The sequence below is a fragment of the Onychomys torridus genome, chromosome 11, assembly GCF_903995425.1.
Source record: "Onychomys torridus chromosome 11, mOncTor1.1, whole genome shotgun sequence".
Classification (NCBI taxonomy): Eukaryota; Metazoa; Chordata; class Mammalia; order Rodentia; family Cricetidae; genus Onychomys; species Onychomys torridus.
The window spans coordinates 10755464-10768427 of record NC_050453.1 but is presented as its reverse complement, the minus strand read 5'-3'; the positions used below and the strand labels follow the sequence as shown (position 1 = coordinate 10768427).

The 12964-nt window shown below is 44.5% G+C and overlaps 1 protein-coding gene across 3 annotated transcripts in view; it reads right to left on the bottom strand.

The window, feature by feature from the left end:
- Positions 1–12964, bottom strand: part of Mark1 (microtubule affinity regulating kinase 1) — a 103175-nt gene that overhangs the window by 3475 nt on the left and 86736 nt on the right. For 2 of the 3 annotated variants that reach the window (XM_036202081.1, XM_036202083.1), the window contains 4 exons: positions 9407–9507; positions 7841–8005; positions 5325–5579; positions 1155–1199 (listed from right to left, as the gene is read on the bottom strand). In XM_036202081.1, coding sequence (XP_036057974.1) covers positions 1155–1199; positions 5325–5579; positions 7841–8005; positions 9407–9507 — 566 coding nt within the window. The remainder of the gene's footprint in view (positions 1–1154; positions 1200–5324; positions 5580–7840; positions 8006–9406; positions 9508–12964) is intronic. The other variant, XM_036202082.1, reaches the window with a different exon arrangement.

Here is a 12964-nt window from a genome sequence, read left to right as displayed (position 1 = left end):
TCCACAAACAGATCACTTCTTAGGCTTTTTGCTCATCACTTGACCTCTCCTGTATCTTAAGCTCCAGGCAGGCCATCTGCCTGCTTCACTTCTGACACAGCCCAGGCTCCCACAACTATGCTGGGCACAAGAGACGACCAACACAGTGGATGTTTTTTTGTTTTGTTTTGCTTTGTTTTTTGTTTGTTTTGAGACAGGGTTTCTCTGTGTAGTTTTGGTGCCTGTCCTGGATCTCACTCTGTAGACCAGGCTGGACCTGAACTCTCAGAAATCTGCCTGGCTCTGCCTCCCATGTGCTGGGATTAAAGGCATACGTCACTGCTGCCCAGCCTAACACACTGAATTTTGCTGTGTAGGTATTGCACAAATAACAGAACCAGAAAACCATCTCAAGGAACCATAGGAGGGTGAACTTAATGGATTTCCATGATTCAGAGTTCCTTGTATTAAATATATTAAATGGTTGTCTAAATATAGATATGTTTCAATTTTTGCCTATTAAACATTCCACTCTCATTTGTGAAATTATATCTTTAAAGGACATTTATGTCTCTTCTATAAATCCATACATATACATTTATATATATGTAAGATATAAAATATAAAAAGGAACATAACAAGATAGTTCCTTTCATTCCAAGATACCTGAACCTCCAAAGTGCTAAAAGTGCAATCTTAAGAAAATAGAGAGTAAGTTACAGAAATACAGGCCAAAGACTATTAAACAGACACGGAAAGTATTTACTTCATCGTCATGTCAGTGTAGGGTTTTAGAATGTGGTCCAAGACTGGATACTTACCTCAATATATTACTATCATCAAAACCTCTGTGTACTTAATGACCTCAGTGCTCTGCACCCTTCCATGTGGGCTCATCTTAGTGACCACATTACAGAGAGAGAACAGTGCATTTTCACCTGGGAATCCTTCTGCTCCGACTCACTCATCCAACAGAACAAGAAGCCCAATTCTTTACCAAGTATTCAATTCCAAGAGTTTTGAACTGGAAGTTGATGAACTTGAACTTCATTAGTGCTAGGTGAAGCTGGGAAAACCCACCACACTTGGAATGTAAAGACTCCAAGTGCAGATGCTATCTGTCAAGTCATCACCATGGGCACCAGGTGTGATCGCACCCAGCGGCTGTAGCTCACCTGGCTGTGTCGGTTCTGCCACTGGCTTCCCCTTCACTTGGATCCCTCAAAGATAAAGAGAAGGTTGAGATTTAACAATTTGCAAAGCAAAAGGAGATCAAGAAAACCCATAGTCAAAATGACACTGAAGCAAGCTTCCTCATTAACGCTGGGTGTGACTCCTTCACGCTTTGGCCAGAACAAGCGTTACTGCCATTTCTTGAGCGTCTACAAGACACTGTTGACAGGAGGTATCCGGTAAAAAGTTAGCTGTTTTGTAAACACAACCTTCCAATTCCAAGCCACAACTATAATTTAACAATTTATCTTTTGGCTTAGTTTAGTATAATCTAAGGACAAGTAAGGTTTAAAGACTTATAAATTAAGCTTTATATTACTACATGCACGTCCAGAGGTTGTTGCTCAGTTGAGCAAATGTGCTCATCTTGCAGTTAAACATTGAGTTTGGGGGCTGAGCAGCTAAGGCTATGGTTAGGGAACAGTGGTTAAGATGGTAGACCAGTGGGTTAAGTTCTGCTGTACAAGCATGAGGACCTGCCTCATCCACTGGGGGCCTGTGGCCAGCCTAGCCCAAATGTCGAGCCTCAGGTTTAGAAAGAGAACTTGTCTCAAGAAATAAGGTAGAGAGTGACAACAGACACAAACCATCTTCTGGGACACAACACACACACACACACACACACACACACACACACACACACACACACACACACACACTCACACTCACGCACTCACTCACTCACGGGGATGGGGAGAGAGATTGATTGAATGATTGATTGATCAAGAAAGTGAGCCTGGGCTTGAAAAGATGGCTCACGGTTAAGAGCACTGCCTGTTCTTCCAGTGGACATGGGTTCAATTCTTGAAAACTATAGTCCCATGGGATCTGATGCCCCCTTCTGGTATGCATACATACAGACAGAACACCCATAAACATAAACAAATCTTTTAAAAAATGAAAAAAAGTGAGCCCAACATGGTTTTCTAAAAGTAAATACTAATTCTTAAATAGACAATGAATTTATTTGAGAAGTTATACTAAGAATCCACACATACTAAGTCAGCAGTCTATCCACACAGGTGAGTCTAAAACACAGACTGAATTATAAACAGAACAATAATCGCACCTAGATATATAAAATAAACCAGAAAAACGCTAATTGTCTTTCCATTGAAGGTGATTAATATTTTTAAGATCTTTCAAAATTCTAACTATTGATATTTACTTCAAAGGTAATTGAAACCGAGTCAAGCAAATCTAAGAGGTAGTTTATGATAGAACAACAACTTTGAGAAGCTAGGAAAAGCACCATGTGGAACGCTTAAGCTTTTAAAAAATGTTTTAGCCTTTCCACATTATATTTTTAGTGAAATGTGCACAGCGGGGTTCAAGTCAGCACCGCCTTCGGTGCAGAGCCCCTGCACAGCAAGCTCAATCTGAGCACTTCACATTACAAGCCTCCCAAGCCTGCAGGGCTAACTATAAGGCCCTTTCCATAGATATACTGTGCAAAAACCATCTTTTGGGGAACTGAAAAGGATAATAAAATATATTTGCATTCTCAAATGGGGTTTTTAATTTCTGTTTTATAATAATTGCTATTTTCAACAGGCAGGATATTAAATACTCAATGCCATCTGTAAAAATTATTTTATTATAACCAACTGAAGTAAACACATTTCTGAGCCAGTTCACTCCATGCTCCGATCCACGGCACAGAAGGGCAGTGCTCTCTCTACCTTAGCAACAAACCTAGTTACACTGCTGTCCCCCTCTGCGAAGACAAAGCACCTGTACCCGGAAGGGACAAGCCTCCTTGGACTTTTCTGACCTATTCACGGAGAGTATACTGCCTGCAGGCTCTCAGCATCCAGAATGGCTCTCCCTTACTCCCCACTTCTCCCCTCTATGGAGCTAAAATAACTCCAGCCACATGTTGGTCCAGCTTTCCTGGAAGGGGCGGTTGTGTCAAACAGCCCAAAGAGTTGGCTCTGAGTGACCCTGGTGGGAGGCAGACAGGGACACAGAAGCACAGCTGGCAGCAACAGCTGGAGCAGCTTAGCAAGGCTGTGATACGAAAGCCAAGACTGTACACTCAGCAGCACACAGGCCATTCCTTTTCACTGAGAGAACAAGGCAGGATTGTAAGGGGAACGCACAGAAGTGCAGATGCCAGAGGTGTGCCGAGATACCCGAGGGGGGAAGAACAGGAGTGGGAGCTCAGCCAGGAGTAGGCACACTACGGAAGCATGTGCCCCACAGTCTCAGCAAGATGAAAGCTAATTAGCCCCTCCCTGTTTCTTTGTATTTTTTGCAGTCTGTGGATCAAACTGAAGGCTTGCATGCTAGGCAAGCTACCCCCTCAGCCCTAATGGATAGCTTTAAATAAGGAGTGACTTATCAGAATTACACTGCATACAAGCTGTATGTATGTATGAGGAGGGAGACCCGCAGGAGGTGACAAACTGACTTTGAGGCAGTGGCAGCAGACAAAAGTGGCCACTCTGACTGGACTAAGAAGGACCATTTGCAAATGTGGAAAGGAATCAACTTCGAGGCAACTGGAGGGCGGTGCTACCACTTCTACAAAGTAAGAGCGAGGAGAGCGGGGGTCAGAGGCTGAAACTGAGGATGTGGAGATGTGGAGCTTTGGGCAACCGGATCCACGGATCCACGGAGATGAAGCTCTGGGAGATCTGGGATCAAGATGGAGGCTGTTAACCTGAGAGGCCACCTACTGCCACCTCTCAAGGAGATCACCAAGGTAGACAGAAAACTGGCAGAGGCAGTCCAGAGTCTGTGCACTCTGATGTTTGGAGGTCATGGGAAAGCCAAGGAAACCTGGGAGGTACCAGCCAAGGAGCCTAGAAGGGGCAGCTGGTTTGTGAGGCAGGAAAAACCAGCCAAGAGAGGAAGGTGGCTCAACTCTGAAAGAAACTACAAGAGCCGGGCAGTGGTGGTGCTGCTCTTCTCTACCCACCCATGCTTTCTGTTTGCTTGTGGCGGGGCGCTATTTTGTAATAGCAATCCACCTTTCCTTCTGAGTGCTGGGATTGAAGTCATGAACCACCATGCCCAGCTTTTCCAAGAAATACTGGGAACATTAATTAGAGACACTGCAAGTATCATAGTTTCTTCTTCAGTCATGATTTAAGGCATAGCTCATGAAAATACATAATATGGACCCTTGGACAATCATGCCTTTCCATCGCCTCATCCCAACATTTCCCTTGTTAGCTCCAAAGGCCCTGCCTACCAGTGTTTTGTATGTAGCAGAGCTACATGTAGTGATATTAATGGGTCAAATTTACACCAGTCTGCATTTGCTTGGCAACCCATATACTCAATGTGCATTGTGCACTGTGTGACTACTTTGTACCAAGTTGTACTGTTTCATTGGATTACAAGTCTATTAAACATACATTCACCTTGTGTGGATAACAGCACTTGCTGCCAAGCCTGATGCTCTGAGCTCCACCCCAGACACCACATGGTGGAAGGGAGAACTGACTCCTGCAAGTGTCCTTTCATTCCCTCCTCTCCATATGCTATGGTACGTGCTCCCCTCCCCATCTCAATAAATAAATAGTGTAAAAAAATAAGCTAATTATTTTTGAATGATACATGAGCTTATCCTAAATAAAAACATTTTAAATCTTAGGCAATTTTTTTAAAACTTTTTTTTGTTCTGAAACTCACTATGTAGATCTGGCTGTCCTTGAACTCACAGAGATCTGCCTGCTTCTACTTCTCAGGTGCTGGGATTATAGGTGTGTGCACCATGCCTAGCAAAAACATTTTCAGGTTAAGTTTTCGCTCTATTCTACAAAAGCTTTAAAGTCTTTTTGAGAAAGAGCCGTGTGTGCCCCAGGCTGAGCTCTGATTCATTCTGTAGCCAAGGGGGATCTTGAACTTCTCGCTGCACTTCCTATGTCTGTGGCTTTGTGGGGGTTCAGCAATACTCCATCAACTGAGCTACATCTCCAGCCCTCAAATTCTCATTTTGCCCATTTGTAATTGCTCTCTCTTACAGAAAGGGACTATTTGTTCCTGGTGTTTCACACTCAGTTCCTGTAAGAGGGCAACTTCAGTGAGAAGCCATGATTCTAGAGAAAAGAAGCAAGTTCCCTCTTCAGCAGAGAAAACCAACACAGCCTGAGGGTACTGACCTGCGCACGAACTTGGAAGTGATTTTGCTTATTATACCAGTTGACGTCCCCCTCCTGGCGTGTGCAAATGCGCCCGTTTCATGGGATGGGGAGGCAGGTGGCCCATTGTAAGCAGCACTGCGGCGCTCTCGGAGCTGCTCCCCATGGAAAGTGCTCCGGCTGGAGCTCCCTCGGGGGAACCGGGTCCTGTCTGGAGTGGCCGCACTAATACTGTGAGCAGATGGGGAAGCAGCAGGTGCCCTCTGAGCTGTACTGCTGGGAGAAATTAAGACATAGTTTTCAGAACAATGACAGGAGCAGCTTTCACTCAGGCTAAAAACTGGGGAGGGAAAAAGTGGGGCTACTTCTGTTGGACCAGTGATTTTGTTCACATTAGAAATGAGGTGCATGGGACAATTAGTTTACTGTATGGGACAATTAATTTACTGTATCATTATACAAGAATGGGAGGTCAGTTCAAAAATATACACTTCTTGTAAAATTTGGTGATTAAACATTAAAAAATTACTAACATGAAGACAAATATGTCAGAATCCAGAATGCCCAAGCTGGGTGCTGCACATGTGTTTTTCCTATGTAATCTCTATTATCTGAGATTCCAAATGCTTCAAAATCCAAAAATTTTTTGAGCATTGATATGACACTACACATAAAAATTCTACGTGTGATCTCATGTGAACTGCACTGAAAAGACTATGAAATATCTCTAGGCTGTGCATGTAAGGTATGGCAAAAATCTAAGTGAGTTCCATGTCTAAATCCATGTCCTGTTCCAACTATCTCATTATACACATGGAAATATTGCAGAACTGGAAAATGTCCAAAATTCAAAAGGCCCTGGGCCTAGGAATTTTAATAAGGGGTACTCAATTTAAATACTACTATGCACATTGCTCAGCAACATATAGAATGAACTTTACTATTTGTCAAAAAGCCTTTTTATAACACCAGCCCATGTTTCTACTTTAGACCCCAGGGAATTCAATGCTACATGGTGCTGTCCACATGACTGACAGATGCAATTACTGAAGTGAGAACATGTGTAGATGTTCTGAGCTTCAAAAATCCTACAAGAGGTAAAACTCAAAAATGTGAATTGAATTATACCCAAGCAGTTGCCCGATTGATAACACAGCTGCTAGGACCCAAGGCCACAGCGCCTAGCCAGGCTCGTTGTTATGTGTCTTTTCTTTGGGGGGCAGGTTTTCAGATAGGGTTTCTCTGTGTAACAGCCCTGGCTGTCCTGGACCTTGCTTTATAGCCGAGGCTGGCCTTGAACTCACAAAGATCCACCTACTTCTGTCTCCCAAATGCTGGGATTAAAGGTGTGTGCTATCATATCTGGCTTTTTGTGCGTCTCATTTTACTTACCACTTCCTCTTCCCCCATGTAACCCTGGCTGTGCTGCAACTCACTCTGCAGATCAGGCTAGCCTCAAACTTACAGAGATCCGACTGCCTTTGTCTCCTGAATGCTGGGATTAAAGGTGTGCACCACCACTGCCTGATTGTTGTTGTTGTTGTTGTTGTTTTAAATTTTTATCTTATGTGCATTGGTGTTTTGCCTGCATATATGTCTGTGTGAGGGTGTTGGATCCCCTGGAACTGGAGCTATCAACAGTTGTTAGCTGCCATGTGGGTGCTGGGAACTGAACCCGGGTCCTCTGAAGAGCAGCCAGTGCTCTTAACTGCTGAGCCATCTCTGAAGCCTCCTGATCATTTCTTTTTTTAAGCTTAATTTCTCTGTGTGCATGTGCACATGTGTGCTCCTGTCACAGTGCATGTGTGGAGGTCAGAAGACAACTCCCAGCTGGCTCTCCTTTCATCATGTACATTCCAGGGACAGACCCGAGGTCACTGGGCTTTACCACCTGTTGATCCACCCACTAGCACTCAGTTTACCTGACTGATACACCAGCAGCAATGTTTTGTGGATGGATTAAAACTATACTCCTGTAAGAACATTCTTCTCAGCTGGGCGGTGGTAGCGCATACCTTTAATCCCAGCACTTGGGAGGCAGAGGCAGGTGGATCTCTGTGAGTTCGAGGCCAGCCTGGACTACAGAGCTAGATCCAGAACAGGCTCCAAAGCTACAGAGAGAAACCCTGTCTCAAAAAACCAAAACAAAAAACATTCTTCTTGAAAATGATTTCGAGTAGTTTTAGATGACTGCTGAAGCACACAACAGGTGTGAACTACAGTCAGCACTTTGCTGAAGCACACAGCAAGTGTGAACCAGACAGCACTTTGCTGAAGCACACAGCAGGTGTGAACCACAGTCAACTTTGCTGAAGGACACAGCAGGTGTGAACCACAATCAACACTTTGCTGAAGCACACAGCAGGTGTGAACCAGACAGCACTTTGCTGAAGCACACAGCAGGTGTGAACCAGACAGCACTTTGCTGAAGCACACAGCAGGTGTGAACGACAGTCAGCACTTTCCTGTTGCCATGTCTTTTTCCAAGCACTCTAGAGGAGACAGAGACTGCAGAGAATGAAGTCAGCAGGACTCACCCAGGCCGGTAAGCTTCAGAGCTGTCTTTAATGGTTGGCAGTGTGACTTTAATAGGGTGGCCAGAGGTCGACATAGACTTCTGGTGGCGGGGCCGTGCTGAGGGACCAGCAGAAGCTGCTGTAGAACCTGCAGAGGACATGCTGCTGGCAGACATCTCTGTAAGGCTTGACACACAAGGGAAGGTACAGTTACTAAAACCCAAGAAAGATTTCCTAAATCTCAATTGACACTTTCATGACAGAAACACTTGAAAGAAACGAACACATTCTTACTCCCCATTTTAGGTGTGTCCACTGAAAAGCTCTTAGACTTTTGTTCAGTGTCTGGGAAGTCAGGGCTTATTTATGGATGTGTGACAGCTACAGAGAGATGATTACTGCAGAGACATTTTTTACTTATTCTAAGATTAGTTTTGTGTGATGTGTTGCTGCGAATCTTCCTGCATCATTTAAGCACTGAGAACTTATAAGTATATGAAAACCACCATTTCTACAAACAGCACCTTTTAGCTTATATCAGTTCATGCTATGAGGAACAGGCTAGCCACAGATTAGCTTGAGTATAGGAGCCACAGTAAATAGGTGGAAATCAACTTCCAACCACCAAGCCTAAAGAATGTCACACCTCAGGAGGTCACAGTTTCCTTGTGTGCCTACAAGGGAAAAGGAAGTGATGTGAGAGTGGACTGTCCCCCTGCTAAATGAGTGGAGCTGAGAACAGAATTTCACACAACAGGTGTGCTGGGGGATGGTCTTTCTGTAGGCTGTGAATATGTGTTGTTACCACTGCTTAATAAAGAAGCTGCTTTGGCCTATGGCAAGACAGCTTAGAGGCAGGTGGGAAATCCAAGCAGAGACAGAGGGAGGAGAGAGGCAGGGTCGGAGGAGATGCTGAGAGTCACCTGGGGAAGCTAGATGTAACACAGCACAGATAAATCCACAAGACATGTGTCGATACACAGATTAGCAGAAATGGGTTAATTTAAGATGTAAGAGCTAGCTAGTAAGAAGCCTGAGCCACAGATCAAACAGTTTGTAATTAATATTAGGCCTCTGAGTGATTACTTTATAAGCAGCTATGGGACTGTGGGTAGGAGAGATTGGTCCAGACCGTGGGTCCAGGCAGGACCGGGAAACTTCCTGCTATACATGTGCCTCGTCCTCTTCGAGCTACAATAAGTAGTTTTTCAAATTTGTGGTTCTGCATTCAGTTGAGGTGGCCACACTTCTCTAGAGGATGGGAAGGAAGCTTTATTATTCGGGCATACTATGAGGTGCTTGAAGTGTAAGGGACAGATGGATGATGGAGGCAGGGTACATGTGGAGAGAAAGACTCTGTCTCCTCAGATTGGGATTGTACATGCCACTTTGGAACTGAGGAATATTTACTTCCAAATTTGTTTAGAAACTTGGAAGTTATTCCCTAAACACACTTCCACTCTTTCATCCTGGTATCAAGGGAGAAACCCCAGTGAGGCAGCACTGTAGTCTTACAGCTCTGGATCTCCTTTCCTGTGCCCCCACAGACATTTCCGCTAATCTGCAGCAGTGACCGAGACCCTTCACCTGCTGTCTCTTCCGTTCTGCAGTGCTGTGTACCGGTCTGTGGTCCTTTCACACACGTATGTATTCCTCCTCGCCATGCTTCCTCCAGAATATACATTGTTCTTTATGAAGAAGAATAAAAAACTTATATTAGTGTGAAATCAAAGAAGTATTTAAAACTGTTAATTATTAGAAAAACTTCATAGCATAATTTTAATTTATTAGAATCTCACATAAGCAAGATCCACTTTTTATACTTTCTCATATTTAGATTTTAGAGATAAAAAGTGAAGCGAAAGAAAACCAAAACAACAACGAACAAAAACCCACCAAACCACACTGACTATTGTTGTAGTTTACAGTTCCACAGGAGCAGCCATCTAGCACTGGGAAGCAACAGGAAAGCGGGATTCACTTCCTCAGCGAGTGGCTGGTTGAGCAGGGCAGAGCAGCGAGAAGGCCAGTATGAACGGGGCAGTGAAGAGGGCATGCCCTCCAGAAGCCTGTGGTCTTCTGCACCTACTTGGGAATTTCACCTCTGCTCCAGGTCAATGCATGCCTGCTGAGGGCTGATGGAGGCAGAGCAGTGCAATCTAAGACACTGCCCATACTTCTCTGAGTTAGGAGTCAGGCCACAGGTCAACAAGAGGAAGAATAGCAAAGAAGGGACAGACAGACAGATGGGCTATTCTCCTGACCACACAGAAGACCCCTGACTGTCACCTATTCCATCAGGCCTGTCAAACACTGGCTGCCTGTCACCAGTGAGAAGATGGACGGGTGGTTTTCTGTCTTTCACATTTGCTTTTGGTTGCTGTTTGCAGGGCTGGGAATCCGACCCCGGGTCTTGCCCATGCGAAGCAAGCACTTTACCACGGACGGGGCTGCATCCCAAGCCCAGGGGGAGTGACCTCAAAAGAGATAAAACACTCTGTTTCATCCTTGCTCCAGTGAAAATATCTTCCTACCTAATCTAGCTTTTACAATTCTTTAAAATACACAGTTAAAAAAATTTTAAAAATGCACATTAATCTTACATTTGTTTAGTATGAGCACTAGGAAGTTAATAGGTATTTCCTCAAATTCAGATGCAGAAGGTTAAAAAATCATATAAGCAAATTTGTACAAGTGTAGCTTTTAAAATCTTTCAGTATGTTGAAGAGATATCTCAGCAGTCCCTGCCAGAGGACCCGAGCATGATTCCTAGCATCCATCTCAGGAGCTCACAACTTCCTGTAACTCCAGCTCCAATGACCTATTCTGGCCTCTGAGGGCATCTACATACATCCAGCAACCACTCACACACACACACATGAATAAAGATAATAAATCTTAAAAAAAAAAGGAACAGAATTGTAGAAGGATTCACACTACTCAAAAAGAAAGGTTGAATAAATTAGTGTCAATTGATACTGACTAAAACCATGCAGCTTTTATAAAGATCTGCATGCTCCCATCTAGAAGGACAATGCACCACCGTGAAAACAAAATACAATTGCTGTAGGATATTTGTACACTGTGAATATGTATTGTTGTGGCTGGTGTAATAAAGAGATGAATGGTCAACAGCCAGGCAGGAAGAGGTTAGGCAGGACTTCTGGGGACAGAGAGGACTCTGGGAAGAAGAAAGGTAGAGTTGCCAGCCAGACACGGAGGAAGCAGAATGGGCAGTGCCAAGAAAGATAACGCCGCATGGCAGAGTGTAGATTAATATAAGGGTTAATTTAAGTTATAAGAGCTAGCTGAGAATAAGCCCTAAAGGCCAAGCTTTCATAATTAATAATAAATTTCCATGTTGTTACTTGTGAGCTGGTGGCCAACAATGAAAGCTCACTACATACAGTATTGACCTAACTACCATGGGAAGAATGAAATAGCTGTTATGTTCATGTGGACTGGCCTCCACGGGAGGCTCCACCAGGGGACACAGCACACAGCTATGGCACTGCTGAGCCATGGACTGGCCTCCACGGGAGAGTCCACCGGGGACACAGCACACAGCTATGGCACTGCTGAGCCATGGACTGGCCTCCACGGGAGACTCCACCGGGGACACAGGACACAGCTATGGCACTGCTGAGATGTGGACTGGCCTCCACGGGAGACTCCACCGGGGACACAGGACACAGCTATGGCACTGCTGAGACGTGGACTAGCCTCCACGGGAGGCTCCACCGGGGACACAGCACACAGCTATGGCACTGCTGACACAGGACACAGCTATGGCACTGCTGAGACGTGGACTAGCCTCCACGGGAAACTCCACCAGGGACACAGGACTTGCACAGTCTGTAGCAATGGGACTGAAATGCAGTAGTAGTTAAGGATAGACATGGAAGGGACAGAGCTGAGCTGGCCAGGCAAAGAAGGTCCAGTCCGAGTGGACAACAGGCTAATGTGGAGAGTGGTAGAGGACACAGGAATAATTTGTTTTTATTACTACATAGGGTGCTGACATTTGATACAGTCTTCTGGCTCACAGGGAAATACTGGAAAAATGAAGTCTTTTTCCTTTTCAAGCAGATCAGGTAGAGGAGGGGAAGCAGCTATACCACCATTCTTTACTTTTATGTGTAAAAGTGTTTTGCCTGCATGTTTGTATCACATGGAGGCCATGGGAGGGTGTTGGATCACCAGGAGTTGGGAGTTACCGATGGTTGTGAGCTACCACGTGGGTCCTAGGAACCAAGCCTGGTCTTCTGCAAGAGCAAATGATCTTGACCACTGAGCCATCCCTCCAGACTTAATATACCACCCATTCTTACAGTGGCATGTACATCCACTTCTTAGACTAGGAAGTGCTAAGATAATTACATATTTGAAAGAAGCATGGTCTCAATGACCATACAGAACACTGGCATCAGACAACTTAACCCACTTGTGGTGAAGGTGTGCTTTGCTTTTGGTACAGCATTGCATATTATCTATTTAAAGTACTCCCCCACCCCACACCCCATACACTAGACAAAAGGCTCGTCTCCTTCTGTTGATTTAAGTTATGATTCTATTTCACTCTTATACTGTTCACCCTTTTTTATATTCCTGAATTCATGTCTGCTCACCAAGATCAATTTCTTCACCTTATTCCCATCATCTGCCTAGCAAGGCATGTGTTTGTAATCTACTATCTGTCCTGTCCTTACTCCTGTGTTTATGATCTACTCTGTCCTGTCCTTACTCCTGTGTTTATGATCTACTCTGTCCTTACTCCTGTGTTTATGATCTACTCTGTCCTTACTCCTGTGTTTATGATCTACTCTGCCCTGTCCTTACTCCTGTGTTTATGGTCTACTCTGTCCTGTCCTTACTCCTGTGTTTATGATCTACTCTGTCCTGTCCTTACTCCTGTGTTTATGATCTACTCTGTCCTCACTCCTGTGTTTATGATCTACTCTGTCCTCACTCCTGTGTTTATGATCTACTCTGTCCTCACTCCTGTGTTTATGATCTACTCTGTCCTGTCCTTACTCCTGTGTTTATGATCTACTCTGTCCTGTCCTTACTCCTGTGTTTATGATCTACTGTCCTGTCCTTACTCCTGTGTTTATGATCTACTGTCCTGTCCTTACTCCTGTGTTT